The 26,305-nt window shown below is 51.6% G+C and overlaps 3 protein-coding genes across 10 annotated transcripts; 2 read left to right on the top strand and 1 right to left on the bottom strand.

Annotated features, from left to right (window-relative positions):
• Positions 1-31: 31 nt before the first annotated feature.
• Positions 32-3,147, bottom strand: CDC42SE1 (CDC42 small effector 1). 2 transcript variants are annotated; one of them, XM_082781168.1, is made up of 5 exons: positions 3,010-3,147; positions 1,630-1,819; positions 1,434-1,544; positions 1,170-1,244; positions 33-1,033 (listed from the first exon to the last, which is right to left on the bottom strand). In XM_082781168.1, the coding sequence occupies exons 2-4, from the start codon at positions 1,681-1,683 to the stop codon at positions 1,173-1,175; spliced, it is 237 nt and encodes a 78-aa protein (XP_082637294.1). In that variant the 5' UTR covers positions 1,684-1,819; positions 3,010-3,147; the 3' UTR covers positions 33-1,033; positions 1,170-1,172. The 2 variants fall into 2 exon arrangements, with proteins under 2 accessions (XP_082637293.1, XP_082637294.1); XM_082781167.1 differs by lacking the exon at positions 1,170-1,244 and having other exon boundaries at positions 32-1,033.
• A 1,050-nt stretch (positions 3,148-4,197) lies between these two features.
• Positions 4,198-8,007, top strand: MLLT11 (MLLT11 transcription factor 7 cofactor). 2 transcript variants are annotated; one of them, XM_082781082.1, is made up of 2 exons: positions 4,198-4,302; positions 5,230-8,007. In XM_082781082.1, exon 2 carries the CDS (start codon positions 5,237-5,239, stop codon positions 5,495-5,497), a length of 261 nt encoding a protein of 86 aa, XP_082637208.1. In that variant the 5' UTR covers positions 4,198-4,302; positions 5,230-5,236; the 3' UTR covers positions 5,498-8,007. The 2 variants fall into 2 exon arrangements, with proteins under 2 accessions (XP_082637208.1, XP_082637207.1); XM_082781081.1 differs by lacking the exon at positions 4,198-4,302 and adding an exon at positions 4,772-4,829.
• A 1,585-nt stretch (positions 8,008-9,592) lies between these two features.
• On the top strand, positions 9,593-26,245 carry GABPB2 (GA binding protein transcription factor subunit beta 2). 6 transcript variants are annotated; one of them, XM_082780625.1, is made up of 10 exons: positions 9,593-9,644; positions 11,482-11,544; positions 11,811-11,950; positions 12,307-12,474; positions 12,836-13,030; positions 14,206-14,356; positions 17,058-17,171; positions 18,579-18,764; positions 20,248-20,381; positions 21,197-26,245. In XM_082780625.1, the coding sequence occupies exons 3-10, from the start codon at positions 11,843-11,845 to the stop codon at positions 21,482-21,484; spliced, it is 1,344 nt and encodes a 447-aa protein (XP_082636751.1). In that variant the 5' UTR covers positions 9,593-9,644; positions 11,482-11,544; positions 11,811-11,842; the 3' UTR covers positions 21,485-26,245. The 6 variants fall into 6 exon arrangements, with proteins under 6 accessions (XP_082636751.1, XP_082636750.1, XP_082636746.1 ...); XM_082780624.1 differs by having other exon boundaries at positions 17,055-17,171; XM_082780620.1 differs by having other exon boundaries at positions 17,007-17,171.
• The last annotated feature ends 60 nt before the right edge of the window (positions 26,246-26,305 follow it).

The raw sequence follows: 26,305 nt of genomic DNA, 5'->3' as shown, positions 1-26,305 counted from the left end.
CACCCTGTCTGGGTCCCGCCAGCAGCAGAATGGTGAGGAGATCCTGGCAGCCCGCGGACGCCCATCTTGGGCCAGCAGAAGGTTTTATTTCAAAGGTGTGTTTTTCCCGGTGAGTTTTCTGTGGGGTTAAAAACTGAATCAAGCATCTGCGCTCGCTTGCAAGCACTGGGCACGCTGCTGGGCTGGGAGAGCCCGGCCCTGCACAGGAGCATCCCTGTGTCACCTGAAGCATGGTGAAGGGGAAACCCTCTGACAGCCAGCCGCAGCTCCCAGCACGTGCTCTTTAATATTTAATCCTGGCGCTATTTGAACTATATACACGTGCGCCTAGATTCAGGAGCCCGAGCCAGTCCCTCTTTCCAGGGGGAGCAGCTGGGTCAGGCCCCGTCCTGCCTCAGACAATGCCGGTCAAAGCCCGGTAGTGATGGCAGAGGCTGCCTAGGTGGTTTTCAAGCTTAAAAAATATCCTAAAAAAGAAGGAAGGCAGAGGTTTGCTGGCGGTGGCGATGCCAGCGGAAGGCTGGAGGAAACACAGGCTCTGTGGTGGTGTCAGAGCTGAGCCGCTGCCTGTGAGACACCGAAATGCTGAGGTCTTTAACGCCGTTCTGGGTCTGCCCCTAAAGCAGAACTGGCCTCGTCCCCATTCCCCAGGAAAACTGAGGAACTGAGGCCAGTGCCAAGAGGGGCCCATGGGAGACACCGGTGCTGTTCAGGTTGTGGAAAAAAGGGAAAGCGGTAGGATTTGGCACATCTTGACTGCGCCTGGCAGCTCCCAGTGCGCTGCAGGTGGGTGGTGGCGTCCTTTGGGCTGCAATCCCAGCTGGGTGCGGGGTGGCCTCGCTCCCTCCCCGTGTCACCATCACCGGCCCAGTGCCTCGGGGAAGGAGGGATTCGTGGGGGACAACCCAGAGCCACCAGGACAGGCACGAGGCTTGGTCTGCATAAGTTACTGCGGGAATAAAGCGCCCGAGGTTGGCTTTTCCTCCGGTGTGGGGATCAGGCAGTTCAAGTCTGGGCTTAAATAGCCAGGAATCTGCAAAGTTCAAGAGATGTTGGGTTACAAAACTGCACAAGCGGTGGAGTGTTAATTAGCTGCAGTGCCTTGGATGGTGACAGCAGGTTGCTGTGGCCACCTGCACGCCTGACTCCCCAAATGGTCACGTACTCACATGCTACAACACCCGGGAGCTGGTCCACTGTCGCTCCCGTCCACCCTTGGACCTCATCTCTTGGACAGCGCCTGTCTGCAGGGATGGGGCAGAGAAGCGTCACCGCCGCTGCGAGACCTGGCACCCACCCGGGACACACCATCACCTCCCAAGCAGAAGGCCCCTACAGACCACCCTGGAGAGCCGTCACCCCAGCCATGAGACCCACCGCCCAGCCACGATCCCCCCAGGCCAGCAGCCCAACCCGGCATGCGGATGGCGTACCATGGGCAGGCCTTCGCCCGCAGCCATGTCTCCGGAGCCGATGTGTGTCAGGTGCACGAAGTTCATGGGCTCGCCGATCATGGAGCGATCAATCCGTCTCCTCCTCTTCTTCTGCAGGGGGATGAAGGCCATCAGTCCCCTGGCACCCCCGGCTCTGCAACACCAAGCTCCCCACCCCCGGCCCGCAGCTACTCACTGGCTGTGGCTTCTCTACAACGCAGCAGCCCAGCTTGTGCCAGAAGTCACTCATGTTGGCGGCGCCTTCCAGCTTCCCTCCCGCAGGGGACTGTGCCAGCTCAGAGACCCCTGAGTGCTCTCACTCCATGGGGATGGGCGGGGGGGGCCCACGGCACCTGCTCAGGGTGGCCAAGATGGCAGAGAGGTACCTGGGGGGGTGACGGAGGAGGGGAGAAGGATTTGTCCGCAAGTCACAGCTCAGTGGGGGACACGAGATGGTGGTGTCAGGGACGGGGGGGCAGGATCAGTCCCTGGCTGACAGCTGCTGCCAGGTGATGTGGCAGAGTGGGGAAACTGAGGCACGGTGTGGAAAGGAGCTGCGAGCTTGAAGGGGGAAGAACTGCAGTCCTGCCCCCCCCCTACAAACCAACTCTTCAACCCTCAGAGCAGAGACCCACAGGCATCACGAAGGACCCTGGAGGAGCTGCCCCGTGGCCAGGTTGAGATCTGTCCCCTGTGCCCCCCCCGGCGCAGGATGCACGTGGGGATGCTGCGGGGGGGTACGGGGAGCCGCTGCAAATCCCAGCCCCTGAGCAAGGCAGCTATAAATATCCGCAGCCCTTCCGAAAAGGGGCCGGAGGTTGAGCTCTTCCGCTTCAGCTCCAAGAGCAGACGGCGGGGGGGGGGGGGGGGGGGGGACACAGCACGGATAATACAGCAAAACGGCCCCGGGAAGAGGGGCAGAACTGGGGGGGGGGTTGTGTGGGAGGGGGCCACGGACCCACTCCCCAGGAGCAGCCGGCGGCGGCCGAGCGAGGCCGAAGGCCGCAGGAGCGAAAGCGAAGCCTCCGGGCCCAGGGCGGGGGCAGCCCGCAGGGAGCCCCCCCCCCCGCAGCTCCCCAGCCCCGGGGGGGGCCGCCCCCAGCCCCGAGCCCAAGGCGGGGGTCCCTGGTGCCGGGGGAGAGGCCCCCAGTGAAGGGGGGGGGGGGGGGGCTCAGCCTCCCCGCGGGGTGCCCGGGGCCGCCCCCGCCGTGAGCTGGGCCCGGTCTCGGCCCGCACAGGGGGTGGGGGGCACCGGGGGGCACCGGGAGGCACCGGGGGGGGGGGGGGGGAAGCCGCCCGGAGCCGCCCCGGGGCGCTGGGCCGCAGCGGGGCCGGGCCGGGCCGGGCCTCCCCCCCCCAGCTCCCCGGGGGTGCCCCCGTGCTACGTTGGGGGAGGGTTGGGGGGGGGGGACCCCGGGGGCCGCACCCCAGCTCCGGTACCGGATCCTCACCCCACCCCCCGCTCCCGCCCCCGCCGCTTTTTTTTCGGGGGGGGCTTCCGCAGGGTTTCCCCCCCCCCCCCCATCCATCCCCCCCGTCCCCCGCGGGGCCGTGGTCCCGGCAGCAGCCCCGTTACCTGCGCTCGGTGCCGCTGCGGGGTCCCGGGGCGGTGCCGGTTCCCGGAGCCCGGCTCGGAGAGGCCCCGGCGGCTGCAGGACGCGGCGCTCCCCCAGCGCCCGGCACGGCCCGGCCCAGCCCGGAGCACAGCTCCCACCCTGGACGGCGGCAGCATTGCAGGAGCCGGGGGCGGGGGGGGGGGGGGGGGGCACGAGGAACGGGGCGGGGGAACCGGGAGGGGACCGGGAGGGGACCGGAGAGCTCCTGGGGGCCGCTTCTGGGGCTCAGCGGTGCCTGGGGGGCTCTGGGGGTGCTGCTGGGATGGGGGGGGCCGGGACTGGGGGTGCCCCGTGAAGCCGCGGGACCCCCGACCGGGGCTCAGTGCAGCCGGGGGGCACCGCCAGGGCCGGGGGTCCTGAGCCTCGGCGGCTGTGGGGGGCTCAGTGGGGAGCAGGGCTCGGGGTCCCGCTGCACCCCGGGGGTCCGTTTGCCAGCCCTGAGCCCCCCCTTTTTTTCCACGGATGCCCCTCGAGGGAGCAAAGCCCTGGAAGCCCCCCCGGGCTGGCCCGGGCACCGCATCGCGTCCACACCGGGCTCCTCAGCCTGCACGGTGCCCGTTGCCCCCGCAGCCCCCCGGGCCAAATCCCGCAGGGGCCGGGGTCCCGGCCAGGTGCCCCCAGCTGCGTTGGAAGCGGCCCCTCCAACCCGCCCTAGACAGGGGCCGGGGTTCGGTGCGAACGGCCACTTGCCTCCTTTCGCACCCATTTCCAGCCCGCGGGCCGGTTTGGGACAAAACCCTGACATTTTGCATCTTGTGCCACCACCGGCAGCACTGCAAAACCCTGGGTGGGACACGGGCACCCCCGGGCCCCCATCCCACGCTCACCTGCAAGCTGCCAGCCCGCAGCCCTCGCTCTGGGGGTGCCGGGCACCCCCTCGCCTCGTGCACAGAACCTCAGCCAGGGTGGGGGGGGGGCTGCAAACCGGGGCGCTGCCCCCCCCCCAGGCCATGAGCTGGTGGCCACAGGGCTGGGCCGTGGCAGGTGGGCCATGTCCCCGCCGCATGCCCAGCGTATCCCCAGCCGCCTCCTGCGCCTCCGCCACCGCCTCCGCGTCTGTCCGTCCGCATCCGTCCGTCCATCCCAGCGCGGGTGGGGGCTGCTGACTCATCTGCCCACGGCCCCCCCACGGCGGGCGCTGTGAGGGGCTGCATTGCAGACCCGGGCGCGCCAGCAGACAAAAGCGACGCTGCGGTGCAGTGCGGCTGTCGGCACAAAGAGCGGCCGGCCTCCAGCCCTCCTTCCCCGTGCAGGTAGGGACGGCAGCAAAGGGCTGGGGGTGCTGGAAGGGCGCGGGTGGGGACCCCAGGATTTTTGGGGTGAGCAGCGGGGATGAGGCGAAGGGCAGCGCTGAGCATGCTGCGCCCACCCACCCGACTTTTCTGGGCAACACACGGTGCGGGGGGCTTATCTCGCATCCATTGCCCTTTTCAGAGCAGATTTTGTGATTTTGATTGCTCTTCCGTCACCTCCCTTCGGGGCTTTAAGCCCGTTGTCCACGCTGCTGCTGTCACCGCAAAATAGCAGGGGCAGGAGGCGCCCGGAGATGTTCCCATTGAGGAGGAGGCTATTTAAAACCACTGCGGCTCACCTTCCTCGGGGGTGACACAGGAGCCTTTCATAGCCTCCGAGTTCGATGGGGGAGCTTAAATTTAGCAGGCAGTCGCCCCTTGCTGCAGGGCTGGGCCGGGGGGGGGCTGGGTTCGAGGTACGCCTGAGTCATTCTGCAGGATTCAGGGCATAAAATGGGAGCACGGGTGGGAGCAGGAGGCTCCTTCAGGTCAGCCGGTGGGTTTGAACCCTTCGGGGGGGGGTTGGCTGTGCACCCCCAGGGTACGGCAATGCCTTCGGCTTTGTGCGCAGGGAAGGGGCGAGACCCTTTTGTCAGAAAGGGCTCCTCTCGGGTCCTGGCTCCTGTCCCTGCTGTGGGAATGGATGGGGGGGGCAGCCCCTCCTTGCCTCAGAAAGTCTCCGTTTTTTCCTGTCCCCCCCCCCACCTTGCCAAAACACCCAAGGTGCCAGGTGGGGATTCCCTGGGGAATTCCTATGCTTAGGACGGGCTCCCCTCCCCATCAGGTTGATTCTGGGGTGGGATTTGGCCAACACCACAGCGCCCGTGAGCGTTGGCAGCTTTGGGGCGGCCACCCCAGGGCGTTCCTCCTCCTCTCCCCCCTTCGCAGCCTGACGATGCTGGACACCATCAGCAACCAGTACGACTCCTTCATCTACTGGAGGATGCCGATCCCGCGGCTGGAGCTGGCGGAGCTGGAGGGGCTGGGGCTGGGCGAGGGGCCCCTCTACGCGCCCCGCGCCAAGCTCCCGGGGCCGCGGGAGGCGGCTGCCCAGGGCAGCTCTGCCGAGGAGGACAGCCTGCTGCCCTTCAACAGCTTCAACTTCTGGAGAGCTCCCATCGCCAGCATCAGCTCCTTCGATTTCGACCTCATCTGACATCCTCCCCTCACCCCCCTCCCTCCTCCCCGCTAGGCATGCCAGGGTTTGGTTTCGTTGGTTCTGTCCGGTGTCGTTTCTTTGTCTCTGGGCGCTTTTCAGCGTTGCTGTCGAACCCCACAGCTCGCCCCGGCCCTGCTGGTGGGTGGCGGCATCCTCTCTGCCAAGCCTCGGCCTCGCCTTGTGCCTCCTCGCTCCACTTCTTCCTTCGGAAAGCATCGCAGCGGAGCAAGCCTGGGGCAAGCAGGAGCCACTGCGTGGCTTCCAGCAGGAGCCTGGCCCTGACGCCGGGTTGGCTTTGGGGTCAGCTTTCGCATGCCTGCTCCGTGGGCCCAGGTTTATTTCTCAGTGCCATCTTGAAGCGGGGAAAAAAAATCACAAATCCTGAATCACTTTGGCTTTTACGCATTTTTATTTTCCAAGATTGTTTTCTGGGAGAGCTAACATGAAGGCTCTGTCTTTTTGGATGTGCTTTTGGGGTTCGATGTGGTTCCACGGGGCATTTTGTGAAATTGTAGCGGATCCTGGTGAAGTAGTGATGTGGAACATCCCCAAATTGTCTTAAGAGTTCAGGGGCAGGTGGCCAGAGGCAGCCCGAGTGCTGAAAAGGCACCAAAAAGAGGCAAATATTGGCAAAATCATGCTCTCCATTATGGAGAGCTGGTCTCCTGTCACTTCCAGGAATTACCCATCCTGCTGGCAGAGGTGAAAAATGTAAATTCCCCTGTGCAAAGCTGTGTGATTTCTGTGCTCCAAGCTGTGAAAACCACAGGAGAGGTATTTAAAATAAAATGGTTTAAAAACGTACACAGTCCTGCGGACACTTAAAAACCCAGGTAGACTGGAATCGAGTTCTGTCAGTAATTTGCCATTAAATTGTTTTAAGTCTTTCCTGTGAGCTGATAACTGAAACAGTAACATGTAGCCTTGGACAAAACTTTTTTTTTTTTTTTGTTTTTTGTTTTTTTTTGTTTTTTTTTTTGGATGCTGGAAATTGGAAAGAATGCTAAATTAGAGGCCTATTGCTGGGTCCCCTGCACCTGGCAGAACTGTTTACATCAATATTGTATGGGTGCAAGAGGGCTTGTAGGAACAAGTTTTTCTGTTTCCCCGGGACATTTGACTATTTTGACACCATCTCCCCCCAAAAAAATCAAACTTGAAGAAAAGCTTTGGAAATCACCTATGAAATGAATCTGTGAAAAAGTAAGTTTATTCTTTAGGCTGGAACAAAATATTTTTTCAACTTACAGCGATCATCGTTGATTTCGGGATTTGTGCACAGGCGCACACGTTCGTATATATATGAGTGCAATGAAAAAGGCCTTTGAAACTGAGAATGGGAACACCCCTCTCTAAGGAGTGTGCAGCAGAACATTCACCACTGGGGGGTTGCTCCACTCCAGTGCTTATTCTTTCTTCCAAACAAAACGTCAGCACGATGTACCAGTTTCCCTCAAATACCTGCACTTTGACCAAGCCCCGCTTTCTCCTGGCAAAAGGTCTCCTCAGCCCCGCTCCAATGTGTGACCCGTGGGTGTTGGCATGAGCCAGGCTGCGAGCCGGCTAACAGCTTTTGGACACTCGGGTTTTGGACCAGGAGTTTAGGGGCATGTGTCGGGGAGGAGGAAGACATGCGGGTGCTGGCCAGGACCATCTTACAGCCCAAGCAGCCAAAAGCCCGCTGTGATCGCTGCAGGGAGGGCACACCCTGGTGGAGAGGCAGGCTTGGCAGGTGTGTGCTCAGCGCACCTTGAACAGGCGCCAAGAAGAGAAAGAAACCCTCTAAAAACATAAAATAAACATCAAAATCACATGGCGCTCTCGTACGATGATCCCAAGAGCAAAACAGCAGTGAGGAGAAACTCCCAGAATTTCTCCAGGACGTGGCACCGTGTCTTCAAAGCCCATAAGACTGCCTAGAAATGTGCACTTATGTTCCCCACCAAGCTGTCCTGCTCAAGCCCACGTACTCCATAAGCATGGGGCAGATAAACAAGTGCCTGTCTGTCCCTGATAACCCGTACTGGGTGCTGAGTTTGAGCAAAGACAGCCGTGGTGCACAGCACAGCAGGGTCAAGTCTGGCAGCAACCAAAAGCAGGGAACGTTTCACCTCTAGCCCCGACAGCATCCATGCTGTACCAAACGAGTCTGGTCCAGCAAACGGCTCCCACGCGAGACCTGGCGTTTGTGTCCAGCCTTCTGTAATGCCCAATTTGTGTCTTATATCCATCTGAAAGAAACAGAATCAAATAAAAAGTACAAGGCAGGTAACACCTGATTTGCCTTCACAAGCCAATGTTTTCTGACCTCTACCTGCTGTACTCACCCACCACTTGCCCTTGATTACCCCCATGGAAGTATATTTGGTTTTGTTTTTCAATATTTCAAAGTGCCCTGGTTTACCCCAAGGCCCCAGACTGTAAACAGTTGCTGTACCTGGCAATCTGTCACCGCTGCTTTACTATGCTGCCTTTAACAACTGTTAATAAAGGCTGAATGTCCTCTTGTGTGAGTGTTGCATCAGGGTTTGATCCTTTCCTATCCAGCAGTTCATGGCGGGAGCCAAGCAGGGTGTTTTCAGACACGGTGCTTTTGCTGTGCCTTTAAATGCCTGGCATTCCTTAGCCTCTCAGAACAAAAGATTTTAGCTTTTTCTACAGCTCTACATAAAATAATCTTTTTTCCTCTGTTTCACAGAAATGGGGAAACATGAAACAAAGCATCTTTGCAAATGCAGTGGGTTGCTCGCCCCATCCTGGCTGTTATTTGGGGAGTTTAAGTTCAGAAAATATAAATTTGTAACCTAATGGATTACTTTACTTTTACCCTGGACTCCAGTCTCTCTCTCGTCACATTGGAGCAGCTCCACTGGTTTGTTCCCATCAACGCCCTCTGCTCCTTAAGGCTTTTTCCTCCTGAAGCCTTTTTAATTCATTACATTTCCAGATCACCTCCAGTATTCAGACACTTACACTGTAAATCATTAATTCAGGTAAAACATAACATTTTGCTAAATCTGGACACAGACGGGAACAGACACAAGTGCAAAGTAGATGCAAAATGCTGCTTGGCGTGGATGTTTTGTGCTGAGCCTTGCACAAAACACTGGGCAGGGAGACCAGGGCCATGCAGCTGGGTAAATGCTGATAGGGACAGCTTTGAGCTGGCTGATTACAGCGGTAAAAAATCATCCTGCCTCCTCTACAGACCAAAACCCCTTTGGTTCCCGTCTGCCTGAGCCCGCAGCCCGGCAGGGCTGTCACAGCCACCCCAGGACAGGCTCCAGCCCTGCTGAGGGGCTCCTGGGCCTGGCACCAGCCAACAGCCCATCCCCAGAGGTAACTTTGTCATTTTAGGTCATCTCGGAGGTCTCTTTCAACCTAAAGGGTTCCTTAACATCAATTAAGCGCAGGCTATTGCAGACACACCCGCGCAGGCCCCAGCAGTGACCAGGAGGAGATCCAGTGCCTCATGCTCACCTCCAAAGAGGTGATCAAAGCCCATCAGAGGCGGCTGATGGTGGTACAACGCCACAGAGCACCCTTCTGCGGGTGGAAGCCATCTCGGAGGCAGAAAGGCGCTCAGAAAAGACACGCGCACACCACACGAAATATATTTACGTACACAGCGGCATCAGAGGCCGGGGACCCAGCCTCACGCCCAGGAGCCGCACGAGCGGCCCCCACCGCCGCCTCAGGGCGGCGCCACAGCCCCCGGGCGCCGCCGCCGCCCTTTTATACTTGGCGCCCAAACGCCTCTGCCGGAACTACCTGCAGTGCGCGTGTTCCTCCGCCTCCGGCAGCTGCAATACCTTAGCTAGAGAAAATAGTCCCGTTCCGCGCTGCCCCGCCGCTCGGCACTTCGCCACCCTCCCTCCGTTCCGGTCCGTATGAGGAGGAGAAGGAGGAGGCGGAGACGGAGGAACCCCTTAGCCCACCCTTCTTGCCCTCCCTCAGCGGACTCTTTGTGGTCGCTGCGCACTTTATCCCTCCGCCGTTTCGCCTCCGCGTCGGCCATTTTGTGCGGCCGCGGCGGGAGGGGTGGGAAGAGCCGGGAGGGGAGGGGGGCGGGCGGGCGAGGAGGGGGCGGCGCCGAGCGCGGGAACAGCCGAGAGAGCCCGGGGGGGGGGGCCCGAGCCGGAGCGTGAGTGGGGCTGGGGGGGGGGGGGGGCCTGGGGCTGGGGGCGCGCGTGCGTCGGATGCGCGCGTGCCCGAGGGGAGGGGGCCGGGGGGGGGGGGCGGTATCGGGGTGCTCGGGGGGGGGGGCGCTCGGAGGGGCCCCTTGCGGGGGTCCCGGCGGGGAGCAGCGCTCTGGGAGGGGGCTGGGGGTGGGCAGCGGGGTCCCCGCCGAAGCCCGGGGGGCTCGGAGCACTCGGGGGGGGGGGGGGAGCCGTGAGGGGAGCGGGGCGGGAGCCTGACAGCGCTGTCCGGCTGGGGGGGGACGCGGAGGGCTTGAAAAATAAAAACCCGGGGTTGGGCGCTGGGGGCTGCCGAGGGGGCGGGAGCGGGCGGAGAGGCCTCAGAGCGAACGGGACCGGGATCCCGTGCCACAGAGTGACAGAATGGCCAGGCTGGGAGAGACCTCGGGAGCATCGAGTCCAACCTCTGAGCTGACACTAACAGCCCCCACCAAGCCATATCCCTGAGCTCTACATCGAAACGTAGCCCGAGCAGGGAAGCCGGCGGGCTCGGTTAACCACCCGCTGCCTCCTTTCCTTTTTCCTTTTTCCTTTCCTTTCCTCACACGGAGTGCTGAGCCCCGGCCCCGTAACCGTGCAGGGAACCCAGCAGGCGCGGGGCAACCACTGATGCCTGGAGAGTTGAACCCAAGGGTGTTCGATGTGGGCAACGAGAAGGAGCCCCAGAAAATAGCGTCTGGCCCACGAGAAGTCAGAGAACAACAAACCGGGAAGTTCCTAAAGGGCAGGGGGCTGTGGTGGTCAAACACAGGCGTCCTAAATGCCACCAAGGTCCAGAGCACCCGGCACAGATGAGGGCTGAGTCCCGAGCTCATCCCCTCGGGGACCTCCTGGGCGCTGGCGCTGGGCAGCGGTCGGGGACAGGTCCAGAGTAATCCTAACCCTTCCCTTTTGCACCTGTAGGAACAGCTAGAATTTTTTATGATTATTATTATTTTTCTCACACTCCCAGTTCTGGAAGTGTTTTTGTGACGGCAAACTCAGCATCACTTGGTTCCTGACTTCCAAGACTCGAGTGCTGCACGTAGTAACTTCTCTCTTAGAAAGAGCTGCGAGTTTGGAATAATATTACAAAGTGTGATGTGTTTTTGGAGGGAGAAGTTAATAAACAGCGTTGCCAGAGGAGGTTTAGGGCTTGCTGTTCAGCTTTCCTTTCAGGGGCTTGTTTTGCTGATGGCTATCTGCACACAGTCCATCACTGAGGAAAGAGTGGGACACTTCTCTTGAATTCTTCATTCAAGAAAGACCCTCTTGTAGAGCTTTCCAACTATTTCAGAGAACTGCAGTTGAAGGAAATTAAAAAAGTCATTTACGGGCTTCAGTGCTGTTGGAGTCACTGTTGTGCTGTGTGGCCCAGCACACAGTTGCACAGACAGGCGTTTGTAGTCGCTAAATGAACGCTGTAAAGAGTTAGTGGATTGACTTTAAAGTCAGTCTTTCATAGGACTGGCTACCAGCGTAACCCTATTGTGGAGAAAAATGCTGTAGTTCACTGCCATAACCATGGTATGCTGAATGTAGTTGGGAATAAATAGAGACGCTGTTGTCTGGTAGGCTGGCTGCAGGACTAGGAGCTTTTGAGTTCTGCTCCTTTTATGACCTTGACCAAGTCACTGGAGTCACCAAGGTTTGTTTTATTCTCTCCTGGCAGAGAGCAGGGGTAGTTCCCCCACGCTTAGCCCTAAGTGCTGGGGTCAGAGAGAGTCTTGGAGATTAAAGCACTTGGAAAATCAAAGTGATGTTGTGCAATAAACAGGAACTGCTTTGCTGTTGCTTTTATAGGTTCTGCTTGTGAAACGGGATCCACATGGGCAAGTCTTTGTGTCTGCACAAGGTGCTGTTGAGGTAAGTGGGATTTTGCAGGAGCTCTGGGGCCTTGTAAGGTCTGGTCTGCCGGCAGTCTGAGACTGTGTTGCCTTCCCTTGATGTTTGAGGTGTGGTACTGAAAACTGATAGATACTTTTGCCTGTTTTGTATGGGGTTGGGCCTAGTTCTGTGTGTCTGCTAGCTGGCCAGCCAGGCCTTAGTTGTACTGGGTTTTTATGTCTGTGCCTCACTGTTTTCTGTTTCTTCATTTGTTTTCCATTTCTTGCTCCCACCTTTTAAAGCAGCTTTCAGCAAATACTTGTTCCCATGTATAAAGATGTCCTTAGTGGACCTAGGGAAGAGGTTGCTAGAAGCAGCTCGCAAAGGCGAAGATGACGAAGTGCGAACATTGATGGCAAATGGTGCTCCTTTCACCACTGACTGGGTATGTCGGAGGGATACAGACGTTGGCTTTCTTTGTGAGATGCGTTGCACTCTGTGGTGCTGAAGGACAGAAATGGAAGTGGAAGCAGTAAAATAAAATAATGTTACAACACAGTAAAATAAGTAAAAGCAACCCTGTAACCAAGTAAAATAAAGAGTCTGGGTTGGCAGATAACTTAATGCTTGTCATAAAAATGTTTTGGGTGTGCAGCCCTTTATTTCTGAGTGGAGGAAAAAAAGATTATTTTTTTCTAGAAGCTTTGTCATTCTCATTACTGCTGGACATGTGTGTGATGATTACTTTGCTTACCCTCTCTTGCCGTGCATCAATGGTAACTCTCCCAAATTAACGTGCAGCTTGGGACGTCGCCTCTTCACCTTGCTGCCCAGTACGGCCACTATTCAACAGCAGAGGTGCTACTTCGAGCTGGTGTTAGCAGAGATGCCCGAACAAAAGTGGACCGGACTCCACTACACATGGCTGCAGCTGATGGACACACTCATATTGTAGAATTGTTAATTAGGGTAAGTACAGTAAATCAGGTATAACTTTCAGGCAGGTCTAAATGGCCTGGGAATCTACGTGTTGATGTCCCTGTTTAAATGCTAGCACAGGTACCACCTTTAAGACACAGTAAAATATCTCCTGCAGGACAGAAGGAAACATCCTGTGAATGCTGAAGTTAAAGTGGTGCTGTGAGAACTTCATGACCGTGTCAGAGTTTTGTTTTACCAGCTATTTTGTGAATAATCCAGATGACAGTGGCTGAGGTTAAAATCAGAAGAGTACAACCGAGCTCTTTGACAGGGGTCTGTTACATCTGCTCATTGATGCTTTGTATTGAGAAAAGACAGTGTGCTGACAAGTAACGTCTCTCTCTTTTAGAATGGAGCTGATGTAAATGCCAAGGACATGCTGAAAATGACTGCTTTACACTGGGCGACAGAGCATAACCACCGAGACGTTGTAGAGTTGCTCATCAAATATGGAGCTGATGTCCACGCTTTCAGCAAGTTTGATAAGTCAGCTTTTGATATTGCTTTGGACAAGAACAATCCAGAGACTCTGGTAATACTACAGGTAGGCTGAGGAAGGAGAAACTTGCTGGTAATTTTGTGACCCACAACTGCTGAAAAAACTAGAACAGATGTTTCTTATGGAAACTCTGATGCTCAGACTAGAAGTGCTGAGTTAACTTTTATAATGTGGCAGCCTCACATGGTGTTGTGTTTTAACCCAGCAGGCAGTTCAGCACCATGTAGCTGTTCGCTCCCCTCCCAGTGGGATGGGGGAGAGAATCGGGGGGAAAAAACTTAAAAGCTTGTGAGTTGAGATAAAGATGGTTTAATAGCACAGAGAAGGAAGAGAAATAATAATAGTAATAATAAGATATTCAAAGCAAGTGATATGCAATGCAACTGCTCACCACCCGCTGACCTATGTCCATCCCATCCCAGTGGTTCCCCCCGAACCCGTCCAGCCACCCATACTAACTGTTCAGCATGACATCGCATGGTATGGCATATCCCTTTGGCCAGTTTGGGTCGGCTGCTCAGTAAAAGTTAAAACATCAGCGTGTTATCAACATAATTCTTATCCTAAACCCAAAACACAGCACCGTACCAGCCACTAGGAGGAAAATTAACTCTATCCTAGCTGAAACCAAGACACATGGCTTGGCAAATGCCAGCTCTTGGTTCAGATGTCACCAGTGCAGAATCTGTCTGGGCTGACTTCATGAACTCCTTTTTGTGTGAAATCAGTGAAATGATTGCCTCTGGGAGATGAATCACGGTATCCCAAGGTTGGAGTCCAAATAGGCTGGGTGACTCACTTTCCAGCAATGTGTGTTTCTCCCTGTTGATCTGGAAGGGAATCTGTGTGTCTACCTCAGGCAGATCTGCGCTAAGGGGAGAGGGATCCTGTTGCATCTGATGGAATCATTTTCTGTTAGAAAAAAGTGGAGATAAGGAGGTAGATTTTTTAATTATTATTATTTCCCAACCAACCAGTGTGTGCCTACAAGGACTAAATTGGCTGATAGGATTTGAATTGCACATATCTTGCACAATAACATGCCACAATAGTGTGTGCTGCCAATTTAGATGGCAGTTTTGCAATGGCTTTTGCACTGGTGTCACTGATGTGCTGCAGAGAGAAATAATCTGCCTCTGAGATGTTACAAGGATGCTGAATACTCCTGTTTACCACAGAAGGTGTAAGGAGCACATGCTTAACCCCAATGTCTTTCCTAGGAAGCGATGCAGAACCAGGTGAACACGCATCCAGAGAGAGCACATCCTGTCACAAACACCCTGACTGTCACCTCACCATTTATTCTTGCACCAGGGGAAGTTCTCAATCTTGCTAGTCTCGTCTCGTCAGCAAATGCCAAAACAACCTCAGGTGAGGTTTTATGGGACCTTGCATGGGAAAGCCTTGAGAAAACTTTTCCTCTGTGAGGTTCATGGGGATGCAGACTGCTTACCAGCAGGGGGCAGAGGGTCATTTAGTAGAGGAAAAGTGGTGAAGCACAGCCAAATGCACCAAACTACTGCTTCTTGCCCCAGAATATATATATAATTTTCCTGCTGAAGGCAGCAAAGCAAATTTCTAGCTGATGTAAATAAGGGTAGTTCTGCTGTAAGTGGTGAAGCTCTGCTGAGCTCAGCTGTGGGTCTGCTTCAGGTCTGTTAAAAGCACCAGAGCTTGGGAAAATGGATTTGGATGATTGCAACAGACGAGTAATGGAAACTATTGTCTGTGCCAGGTCCGTAGCATTAGAGAGCTGTTGAGGAATGGCTGGCTTTGTTCTTTGTTGGCTAAAGGAGTTGCACGGATATTTTGGTATACATAATGTTGAGTAAGGAACCAGTGAAAAGTTTTCTCACAATAAGCAGGTCTATGGGATATGCATATTACTCATTCTCCACTATTCCCTCCCCCCACGTGTTAGATGGGAATAAATTAGGTTCCTCATTGTCCTGTAAGCCCTAGCTTAGTGGGGAGAACACTTTAACTTAAGGCTGAGTGCAAATTCTTTTTTGTATAATTCCAATTTTCATCATAACTCTAAAGTTAATTTTCTGTATTTGGGGAAATCCAAACCATTGTTTTCAGTCACAAGGAGGCTACTAAACACAAGTTTTGTGAAGCTATTTGGCCTCACCCTGCAAACACTTCTGCATGTGAGTAATTCTTTGGTTAGTGGGACTGTTCACATGCATGAATGCTTATTAACTAGAGTGCTTTAAAAATCTTGGATAATGATGTTCTGCAGTCCCACCCAGACCTCTCTGTCTGTGTCTGGCCACAGTGAATTCAGCAACGCTGGACTTAATCTCAAAGCTTTCAGTGCTGCTCATAGCTTTAAGGCACTGACATCCTGATTTAGAAGGGGCAAAATGATTAGAAGAGTTCTGTTACATCTGTGAGGAAAACACAACGTGACTGGCACACAGCATCTTCGGTGAAGGCTATTCCCTGAACTCAGAGGGGCCTAAGGCTCAAAAGGCCCCTCGAAAGGTTGCGTGCTGGATGATCCTCTTGCCACAGTCCATGTTGAGCGCTGTCTTGGAGCCCAGTAGGCATCTGAGGCCAATGCCCTTGCCTTTTCAGTGCCACATCACAGTGGTGATGTGGACTTATTGCCCACGTGTGACTTGACTAAAGTACCTGGGGTTATTCCCCCCATAACATTTCCAGCATCGTCAATAGCTGGGCAGTGTGAAAACAGACGGTCCTGAGCTGCTCCAGCTCTAGGCCATGTCAGGAGGTTTTTTTCTCATTGCCCACAGGAGGGCGTCAATGACTGCACTATCATAACACCAACAAAAAATAATCCCTCTCCTATAATGCTTTTACAGCTAGTAATTCCTCTCACTTCTCTTCAATTCTTTATGTCTCCAGTTACTGAAAAGGTTTTTAAATGGGAATAAGCATATTTAGCTAGTCTGAAGAAATCTGATTACAAGTTGCTGAAAATATTTACTAAGCCCCACAGCATTTTCATGTGCCTAGCCCGTTTCGTTTTTGGGGTATTTTTCTTTGAAAATAAATCAGTTGATAACCTTCATAAAATCAAGGAGCCAGTGTGTGAAAGAGAAAATGGGCTGCAGGGGTTAAGGCAGGGACACTTTAGATGAACTTCCCTTCGTGTATTTACAATCTATGCTGGCAGTGAGGTACAGGATCTCACTTTTTTTTTTTTTTTTTTTCTGGCGGGGTGGGGAGATTGTAGGTTACATGCATGCAAATAAAATACTGAGTTTGCGCCCATTGACCTCAGTTTCCTGTTCCATTCTTATTAAGTCTGCTTTGAATAGGAATTACTGTGGTCAATTGGAGGAAGAAACATTGTTTTTGGAATTGAGAAGACTTGCTTATCTCATTCAAATCAATACACCATTTAAGTAACCTTGTGCTTTTCATTACTAGACCTGAGAAGGGAGAAAAAAAGGACCAGTATGCCCAGTACATTGACCTAAATGGATATACTTAGCCAATTTATGAATTTGAGCAAAAGGCTCTGTTGACATAGTTGATATAGTTCAATATATTCCTTAGGATTTGCAGTTTTGAAAGTTACAATGATAAGGTGCAAAGCCAAGTAATTATGCACATAGCAACCACTCTGCATAATATCACAGCAATCAGAGCTCAGCACTACTGTGAGTGGCATCAGGCAGCACGGCTACATCTTGAAAAAACATCCACGTCTCCAGATCGAAGCTCGGCATGCCAAGTAGCCCAGAAGACAGTCTGCCTTTCTGTAATTCCTACAATGATGCTGGAGCAAATCAGTTCACGTTGCCGCTCTTTTTGTTACAAAGATAAATAATAAATTAATGAAATTCTTGTTTAAATTGGATTAAAATTATCATAAAGTATTCAGAGTGAACATGGTCTGTCCTAAATATCAAAGCCCTTTTTGCAGTTAGTAGCAGGAAAGGCACTTCTCATGACAAATGATCTGTTCCACTTCCCTTTCACATTTGATATCTTGATCTCTGGGTGACAAAATCGTTGCAATCTGACTGCTGTATTTCCTCTTCAGATACAGCAGGCCCTGAAAATTCTTCAGTTTTCCCCCATCTTTCTCCAGCAGGTGACTCACACGTATCCACGGTGCAGTTTTCCAATTCAACAACCTCTGTGCTCGCCACGCTTGCAGCCCTCGCTGAAGCATCAGCACCTCTTTCCAACTCAAACAGAGCTACAGGTAGGGGAGAGCAGTTGGATGCCCATTCAAATTTGTGCAGTTCTAGAGAGTCTCTTGCCAGGAAATTGAAGGCAATTTAAGATACCTGTGAGTTTGCCTTTTTTCCGGGTAAATAAGAGATGATGATAAATATTTGTGAAGCAGTGGGTTGTCAATTCTATTTATTTATTTATTTCTAATTGCATTTCAAACTTAATTCAAAACCCAGCGACTGTTATTAATAGAAATAACTCTGTGTTTATTAAGCAGCCAGCCTTGCCATGGCATCACATATGTTGCTCTTGGCTTGCTTTGTCAGTTAAAGAAAAAAAAGAAGAAAACCCCTTCAGAATATGGATTTACTTTAGTACATAAGTGTAGATAAATATTTGTTTAATAAGGAAATTGTCTAAAATATTTCTTTGTCTGCAGTTTGCTGCTTGCTCAGCTTCACATCCCTATAAAATCTTGGTAGTCAGCCGATGTTTTAAGTCTCTTGAGGCTCTGGTAACTTTTTCTTACAGAAAGTGCTGGCAGTTTTCTTTTATTTTTTTGTTTGTTTGCTTTTTGTTCTAAATGATCTGTTGTTATGTTTGTACAGCGTCATGTTTGACCTTTAATTGACTTAATATGTAGGAATTTGATAATTAAAGTTTAATTCACCTTGGAATTTATTTCTTTCCCCAAAGCTAAGCATTTTTCCTAGAGTCTTGAGATGAGTAATTTGACTTTAAGCAGTTGGTGCCATAAGACTGCTTCCTTTGGAGCCTGAAGGTTTTCCTTTTGGGTACCCAGCACGTGTGTAGTGGTCAGATACGCTCTGTTTCCTGTGCTTGCAGTGTGTGCTGGAGCAGGAAGCAGCCCAGGGTCTGCAATCCTGATTATTTGTGCAAGCCGTAAATGCCCCAGAGAGCTGAGCAGGTCTGCAGACACCCAGCCCAACCTGACAGCCTCCTTACGGCTGCTTGCTTTGGCTGTGCTTGTGGGGTGGGGTCCCTTGCAGCACGAAGAGTTTTGTGTGTGGTTTGTCTTTGTTAGAGTTGGGGGAAAGGTCATTTAAGGAAGCTTGGCAGAGCCAGGTCTGCTTAACAGCTTCCTTAAGCTCCAGTCTTCATTAATGTGGTGGGATGCTAGTGCTTTGATCTTACTCTTTTATGGAAAAAAATAACTGTTTTTAAAAACTGTTTTACAGAAGCCTAGTGTGTTTTTTTTGTTGTTGTTTTGTTTTGCTCCCCCCTCCCCTCCGCGCTTTAAGACTTACTATATTTCCAGATTTGTTTTTCATAAGCAAGCACTCCAGGATTCTCTTGCTGTGTGCTTGAGCTTTTTCCCTAGGCTTCAGTTTCAATTCAAGGAAGAGAGAAGGAAATGATGACTGTTTGTTTTTTTTTTTTTTTTTTTTTTTTGGCATGCACTTTATTTCTCAAGGTAATACAGAGGAAATAGTGGAAGCAAATTCTGTTGATTCTGCCATACAGCAAGTGGTGGGTAGCGGAGGGCAGCGCGTCATCACCATTGTAACCGACGGAGTTCCCCTGGGCACCCTGCAGACAGCCGTCCCCACCAGCGGCCTCAGCCAGCCGTTCATCGTCACCATGGAGGATGGACAGCAAGGTACGGAGGAGCCGAGCTTGGAAAGCTGTAAGGCAGCGCTGAGGATTAACTTCAAAAAGAAAAAAACCACTGGTGGCTGTAAGCCTCGCCGAGCCACGCAAGGAAGGCTGTTTGTATGGCTTGGCTTGTCAGCAGTGTGGTACAACAACCAGATCCCTGCCTGACCGCAGGGCTCCAGGAGGGGTTAAAATGCTTGTGGGACTGCCGTCAGTGGTAAAGCTTGCCAGTGGTGTGTTTGCAGTTTAACACGCATCCACGCTGCTACGCTTTAATATTTTGATCTTTGTATTAAAACCAAGCACCTTCACCGTAAAGCTGTGGGCTGAGAAGTGCCGTGTCAGCTGTTGTCTCTGGCAGCCAGGAAAGGTGGGTCTGTTATCTCGTGGCCAGTTTCCCAATCAGGAACTAAATCACTTGAGTGCTGAAACTGCAACCTGTTACCTTTGGGAATTACTCCATTGTCATGTCAGAGTTAGCGTTAGGACATTAATATCAGCTTAAATGTGCCTCTTCTTCCTAAACCTATAGTTATATAGCCTAAGGCAATATAATCTATCAGTTTTACAAGGCAAATTTAAATCGTGTTCAGTAATGCAGGGCAGAGCTCCAGAATGCTTCTAGTGAATTCTTATTTCCGCAAGGGATATAATTCATCAGCCTTGTCTCCTACTGACAATTCTTTTAACGTGTCCTAGGGATACTTGATTATTTGGATTAATATTGGTGCAGGAAAAAGAGGATTAGGAAATTAGCTTTCCTGTGACATACATACAGTGTGAGATAGGTTACATCATTTCTGTCTGCTTACAGACTTTGTGAGTGGAAAGCAATTTTCCAAAGCTGTTAATTATTCAGAATTATTTTCCAAATTACAACAAATAATTCCTGGCTTGTAGCCCATTCTGAGTCTAAGGCGGACAAAGAAAGAACTGTTTAGGTAGAGCTACCTTCAGTAGTTCACGTGGCTCATTTCTCCTCCTTGGTTGGATGAATTCTTGCTACTGGCTTCCCAAACTCATGTGTGCAGATTTAAAACACATTTGTTCTTCAGAGTATTTGCAGCTATTGCATGTGCTTAAAGCTGATTCCGAGCTTAGCCGGGGGGACTGTCTGTACAGGGAATTTTCGAGAAGAGTTTTCTGTTCCTCTTGCTTACAAGTGTCCTGGCTAATAATTGCGTTACCGAGCCATCAGAAGGATAATTTTACTTCACATGTGTTCTGAGATGCAAATCTGACTCAGGCTTCTGTCAGCCCTGAAATACCCTGGTGCTTCTTACAGCGAATGGTCTAAAACAAGGGCCTGAATAGAGGAAACTGAAAAGCTGCTCCAGAGTTTTTCTCCTCTCTGGAAAAACTACAGCATTGCTGATCCATGAGTCTCTTTTTCTTCAGAACCGCTCTGATGCAGTGACTTCTTTCAGGAAACATCTGTGCAAAAGCATGTCTCACGCTGCATAATTTGTCACCTTTTAATTTTTCAGTTTTAACTGTACCTGCTGGTCAGGTTGCAGAAGAGACTATTATTGAAGATGGAGATGACGCAGAAGAGGAGGAAGAGCCACTGGCCAAGAAGCAAAAAGTGGAACAAAATGTAAATGACTTGGAGGAAGGCAAGGTAGATATTCCTTCTCGTAACTGCTGTTGTCTCATGAGTGGTTCTCTACTATGCTAAGAACGTCGGGTTCCCGGTTTGCCAAAGCCATCAGAGTGGAAATTAGCTGTGCCCTGCTCAGCTGAGCCAGAGTATGTTGCTGTAATGAACCCTGCATGGTGGTTCCCTGCTCTTCCCGCATATGCTCCTGCGTTAGCGTGAACATGCAGGCGGTTGAGCTGAGCATTACTCAGTCAGGTTTTCCTGCTACCTGCGGAAAAAGAGCCAGATAAATGACTTGTTGCAGTTTTGCCTATGTCAAAGCAATAGCTCAGAGTTTTTACATGAATCTTGGTAGTTGACTGAGATTATTTAGGATTTCCTCTAGAAGTACAACGTAGGCTGGGTGTAAGCCAAATCATACACGCAGCAGGAATGACTCTGTCTTGGGGAAGAACAGTTTTCTTGATTGCCTCAAAACTTTTCAGCACAAATAGCTCTTTATTTTTCTTTCTTGCTTATTGCTTACACTTGCTCTCCAGCCTTCAAAATTCATCCTGGTGAGATGATGTGTGACTTAACCAGCTCGCCTCCCTGCACATGTTGGGGAAACTTGCCAGCCACTTTGTGTCTTCCTTTGTCCCAGTTGATTCTGGTAACCTGTGACAAACAAGCCAGTTGAACACAGCTCAGTTCAAGCACGTTAGGAGCACTGCCGTTGAGCATTTTGTTTTTGTAACACGTAACTGTTCTAGTAGTGGCACACCCTGTTTCCTTGTGCTGACCTTCCTGTCGCAGGTTGGGCCTCCATCATGGGCTCTCAACTTTGTTTTCTGTAGGACAATGATGAAAGGGAAGTGCTACAGCAGCAGCTGCAAGAGGCGAACCGGAAAGCTCAGGAATATCGCAGCCAGCTCATAAAGAAAGAGCAGGAAGCGGAGCAGTATCGGCTGAAGCTAGCAGCCATGGTGAGGCAGCAGCCCAACGGAGCGGAGGTAGCAGTGCTCGAAGAGGTCGCTGAGGTAGACACAGTTGTGGTAACCTCGGAAGACATCGAGGGGTCTGCGTTGCCCATGATGGAAATGGATCAGCCAACTGATATCACTGTGGAAACTGTAACCTCCTAATCCTGGGTTATTGACTTGGTTTTGTAAAGGAAAATAACTTCTTTTTTTTTTTTTTAATAAGGTGCTGTTGGCAAATATCGTTGTGAGCAGAGGGCTGTTGGCACAGCCACTGCACAACTGGAAGATGATGCGATGGGGCTGCCTGAATGGTTCCATCACCAGGGATAGAAACCTCTACAGCAGCTCACAACATAACTCTGCTTTCAGCACAGTGCCAAAAGGTGCTTTTAAAGCTTGACCTTGAAAGATGGAAAGCTTTTGCAAATTTTAGCCGGCAAGTGACCTGAAGGCTTATTTTGTGATGTTAATACCTGCATTGTTGGGAGTGGAAAAGAAATACCTCATTGCCAAAGTAGCTGGTATTAGCTCTCAGCTGCCTGGCAGTTGCAGCTCTGAGAACAGACTTTATGCAATAACCCGAGGTGTTCGCTCCCTTCTCTGAAGTTGAGTGACCAGATCTGGACCTTCAGATAAAAAAAAAAAAAAAAAAAATTTCTTGGAGTGACACATTTTTATTGACAGTCTTCTGAGGTGCAGGAGCGGATTTCCCCATTTTAGCTAGGAAATGAATTGGCATTTTGTTCCAAAAGTCTGCGTTTAGTTCACATAGAGGCAACCTTCAATGTAAGAGCAAAGGCCAGGCTAACTGTGTGTCTGCTGGAGCGTTTCAGGATAGCAGGGGATACTACATTTTGCTTTCTTTGGACTGTGGAAAAGTTCGGTGGAGCTCTACATCAGAACCTTCAACCACCCAAAGGGATCACAGAAAAATCCTCATCCATTTTATGAAATTTAGTCAACTGTTCTATTTGACACTTCTGTGCTGAAGAGTAGCGCTGACTGATTATAGATGCAAAACTATACACTCAGCTCTTGCTGTAAGACAGCTTGGGAGCCAGTTTGTCTCTGGAGATACATATGTCACTTTTTTACTAAACAGTTTTTATTTTTAAAGATGCTAAAACCTTTTTTAACAAGCAGCTGATATTGTTACTGAAATGTTCATATTTTTTTACTCTGCAGGCCTGTTTATTAAAGAGGATAGCTAAATGCTTTCCTCTGTGCAGGCTTGTGGATTATGTGTTTCAAGACAGTGTGGAAATTGATTGGAAGAGCCCTGAATAATCGCATAGCAATTGATAATGGAAGCTTTTTCTCCCTCGGCAGTCACGAGCAAAAGAAGTGAAGTTCAGAAGAATACTATATGCACGCTGCTCTCTTGGCTGCAGAAGGTTGTAAAGGCTAGGAGCGACTTCCAGCTCCGAGGCCCTAGCAGCTGGCCTGCTTTCTGAAAATGCCTTCTCACAAGATAAAAATTCATAGCTGTCTCGGCCCAGGGTTTATTGGTTTGGGTGTTTGTTTCATTTAATTTCCATGTCCTCGTTTTGTAACCATTGGCAGTATTTGAGGTAATCATTCAATTTCATGGTCCTTGCATTGCTTTTTGTTCACCATTACTTCCAAGCGTGTCCAGATAACTGTTTTCTGTTGGTTCAGATACTGCCAATGTGCATATTTCTTTGCTGATAGCTCAACCCATATCAGAACGTTTGAGATGTAACAGAAACTGAAGAGTTCATAAAGGCATGAACTTAGAGTCACGGGCCACATTTGTCACCATAAAAAAAAAAAAGCTTTGCATCATAAAATCACTCTCCAGGGCAGCGTGCTCCTGCCACAGAGCACTCAGCTCTTGGTGGTGGCGGTGCCTCGGGGGTCAGCTCGTGGCTGAAGTGTCGTGGCCTTGTTTGTGCTGGACCCTGTGCAGGCAACAAACGGTTTGTGAAGCTTTGCTGTACTTTAACAGCTGGCGTTCACCCCGTCCCACGCAGAAACTCTTGTGCTGAGGCACTTGAGAAGAGCTTCATTCCTGGAGTGCTCGTGTCCAGCACCCTGCAATTTGTTCGAGCTTTGGCCTCAAAGGGAGGTCAGGTCTGCCAAAATCTTGTATCCGGCAACATTTGGCAGTGTTTAACCACTCGGGTTCAGTGACAGGTTTTAGGAGAGCAAGGTTTATGATACTGTTACTGTAAAGGCTTCATGAGACTTGCTGGGTTTTGAGAATCTAAGTGCATTTATTTATAACCAGTGTAGCTATATTTATAACTAAGACTTTTTATCTTTTTCCAAAAGATGTTTTGAAGAAGGCTTTAATAATTATTTTGTAAGAATGAATGTTTGCAGAGACTTGGTTCCTGGCTGTTGACTTATACTCTGGGAAGTCAGTATTTCCTCGCTGACTTCAAGCTTGTATTATTTTATTTTGTTCCCCAGAATGTCCAAAATTTGGGTCCTTTTGATGAACTGAAAAGTCTGTGTTGGAGGGTTCAAGACGGTATCAAAGTAAATCCAGACAGATTCTTCTAATATGTTGTTCCCAGAAACATTACTGGATGTAAAGGGACACTGTCAACTTTGGCTTCTCCGTTTTGCCTGAAGTTAGTCTAATTATTTGTAAATTTGAAGAGCTCTACAGCTGAAGGCAGCTGTAGTACAAATGCTGTGTTGTGCCTTTGACAGCACTTTGATTCTCATGTATTTCCATGCTTCCCCTGAAAAGGGCCAGTTTTGCCAAAAAGTCCCTTCAGCTGGGAAACAAACTTCCCCTTCAGAAGAGAAGAAAAAAAGTCTGTGGCATTCACGGTAATTGGATTTCATTTATAGAATTGGAACAAATAAAGCTGACAGTGTTCTTAATGCTTCGCCTTGTGGGGGGAAATCGCACGTTCATTTTATTTTTAGAAGGCCTCGCACACGGGGCCTGAACAAAGACCGAGGAGTATTTGATCTATGCCCAGCATTTAGAAAGAATTTAAACTTGTCTGTATCCTCTGCTGTTCCACAGAAAGGATTGGAGTTTTTTAGGCAGAGAACAGCAGTTTTCTTGTCAGACGTGGCCGTGTGGGTCTGTTGTTACTGGCAAGATTAAGTGGCAGCTTCTGAGCGGGTAAATAACCTCTCCTCTTGCACCCTCCCACTGAAGCCGGGGCTGGACTTCGCTGCGTCAGGGCTTTTGTCGCCCACGCCATCCGAGTCCAGGCACTTCACAGCAGGCCGTGGATGGGCGAGCACAGGAGTCGATGAGGTTAAAGGCTAAGCAAGCCCCTTGCTCTCTGAGACTGCTATCAGCGTGGAGCACCGAGATCCTGCTGCCCACGCTTCCAGCCCAGCTTCCCGGCCTCTGCGAGCTGGGGATTGCAGCTCAGCTGCGTGCTTGGGCAGGCAGGAAAGTCCCAGATGATTTCCTGGAGATGCTGATGCAGAAACTGTGGTCTGAATTGAATTCTTTCCCCTTTTCACTTGGCTGAAAAGGTCAGTGTGATTTCTGTCCCACCGCCGTCCCGAGGGCGGCGAGGGCACGTGCAGCAGCCCCGCTCTGGCACCCTCGGGCCCCTTGCAGAGCCCAGGCTCCCTGTGCTTTGGGGTTCTCCCCCTCCCTCCCCCCAGGTCTCGATCCAGGACTGCTCCCTGGGACACATTTCAGTCATGTCTAAGACTAGCGTGCCTTGTTTGTGCCTTGTTTCTCCTGTTTGAGGAGGTGATTTGGTGCTAATTGAACCGTTTTCATTTTGATTAGAAATCTATTTCCCTCTTTTTGCAGTAGCCAGCTATAAACAGTTCCCAGTACCCAAAATCAGAAGCAGGGTGTAGCAAATCCTGTGGGGATGAGCAAGGGAGGAGGTCACAGAAACGTGAGCTCAATCTTCCGCAGCTGACTGTGCAGGGATTTGTTCAGGCTGAATAAACGAACCCCAGGACCGAGGGAGGCTGTGTGTGGAGACGTCCTCCAGGGCTTTCAGCTGGAGTTCCCCATCCCGCTGGTGGGAGTCCCCGACCCTGCTGCCTGCCTGTGGCTTGGTGCTGCCCAGCTCTGCCCAGTCCCTATTTCTGTACCCTCGCATCCATCAGACAGTTCCCCTGCCCCCCCACCCCCCGTGCCAGGTGCAGCACCCAGGTGTGTATTTATTGCAAATTGTGTTTGCTGCTTCCCTGCTGCGGGTCGCTTAAGGACCCCGTTAGCAGACAATGAACAAAGTGCCCTGCGCTGCCCTGCGTTCCCCATAGCTTAATGTCCAGGCTCCTGGTGTGAAAGCTCCAGCTTTCCCGTTTGTATTTAGGGTAAACGTTTGGAAATGTGGAAATTTAAACATTTATACATTTTTGTACTGTTTCTTAATAAAATACCACATCCTCAGTGAGCAGCTTTTGTCTTTTGCGCGACCCTTGGCTGCTGGCGCCAGCTCCAGCGCGTTGTCACCTCCTCTTGTCCCCAAGCCACCCCCAGGCTGCCCCCCTTGGGGCTCAGGTGGGTGGCACCAACCTGCATCCATCCCCCTGTCCTGTCCTGCTCCCAGCCCTCGAGACCCCAGACAAAGCCATGCAGGCGCTGGAGCTGGGGACACCAAGTGTTTAATTGCCGCGAGCGAGCCCTGGTCCTACACAGTAGGACAAACTGAGCTCTGGGGCAAAGCCCCCCTGTCCCCGTCCAGCCTTGTCCCCAGGGGCCCAAGGCCAGTGGCAGCTCATGCGGCCCCCAGAGCAGTGAATAAATTAGAAACGGGGACACAAAAACACAAAGAAACCCTGGGGACAACGGGGGTGGGTGGGAGCATGGGGTCCCTCCTCAGCTGGGACCGAAGGGGGGTGGCTCAGGAGCATGGGGTCACTGGGGCTGGCACAGGGAGCAGCTGGGGGGGGGAGATGGGGACAGCCTGGGGGCGTGAAGACACCTGGCCCCAGGGGGGCTTGAGGACGTGGAGGGCCCCCATCACCCAGGGGAGGGACGTGGGGACAGCTCGAGGACATGGTGATCCTTGGCAT

This window comes from Aythya marila (genome assembly GCF_965140915.1).
Source record: "Aythya marila genome assembly, chromosome: 29".
NCBI classification, from domain to species: Eukaryota; Metazoa; Chordata; class Aves; order Anseriformes; family Anatidae; genus Aythya; species Aythya marila.
This window is presented reverse-complemented; position numbering and strand designations above follow the sequence as displayed.

Coding starts and splice junctions, on each gene's coding strand:
- CDC42SE1 (XM_082781167.1), bottom strand. CDS start 1,683: ATGAGTGACTTCTGGCACAAGCTGGGCTGCTGCGTTGTAGAGAAGCCA. Junction 1,545..1,629: donor TTGTAGAGAAGCCACAGCCA/GTGAGTAGCTGC, acceptor ATCCCCCTGCAG/AAGAAGAGGAGGAGACGGAT. Junction 1,034..1,433: donor CGGGCGAAGGCCTGCCCATG/GTACGCCATCCG, acceptor TGAACTTTGCAG/ATTCCTGGCTATTTAAGCCC.
- MLLT11 (XM_082781081.1), top strand. CDS start 4,795: ATGGGAGCACGGGTGGGAGCAGGAGGCTCCTTCAG. Junction 4,830..5,229: donor GGAGCAGGAGGCTCCTTCAG/GTCAGCCGGTGG, acceptor CCCCCTTCGCAG/CCTGACGATGCTGGACACCA.
- GABPB2 (XM_082780620.1), top strand. CDS start 11,843: ATGTCCTTAGTGGACCTAGGGAAGAGGTTGCTAGAAGCAGCTCGCAAA. Junction 11,951..12,306: donor CTCCTTTCACCACTGACTGG/GTATGTCGGAGG, acceptor ATTAACGTGCAG/CTTGGGACGTCGCCTCTTCA. Junction 18,765..20,247: donor CATGGAGGATGGACAGCAAG/GTACGGAGGAGC, acceptor TTAATTTTTCAG/TTTTAACTGTACCTGCTGGT.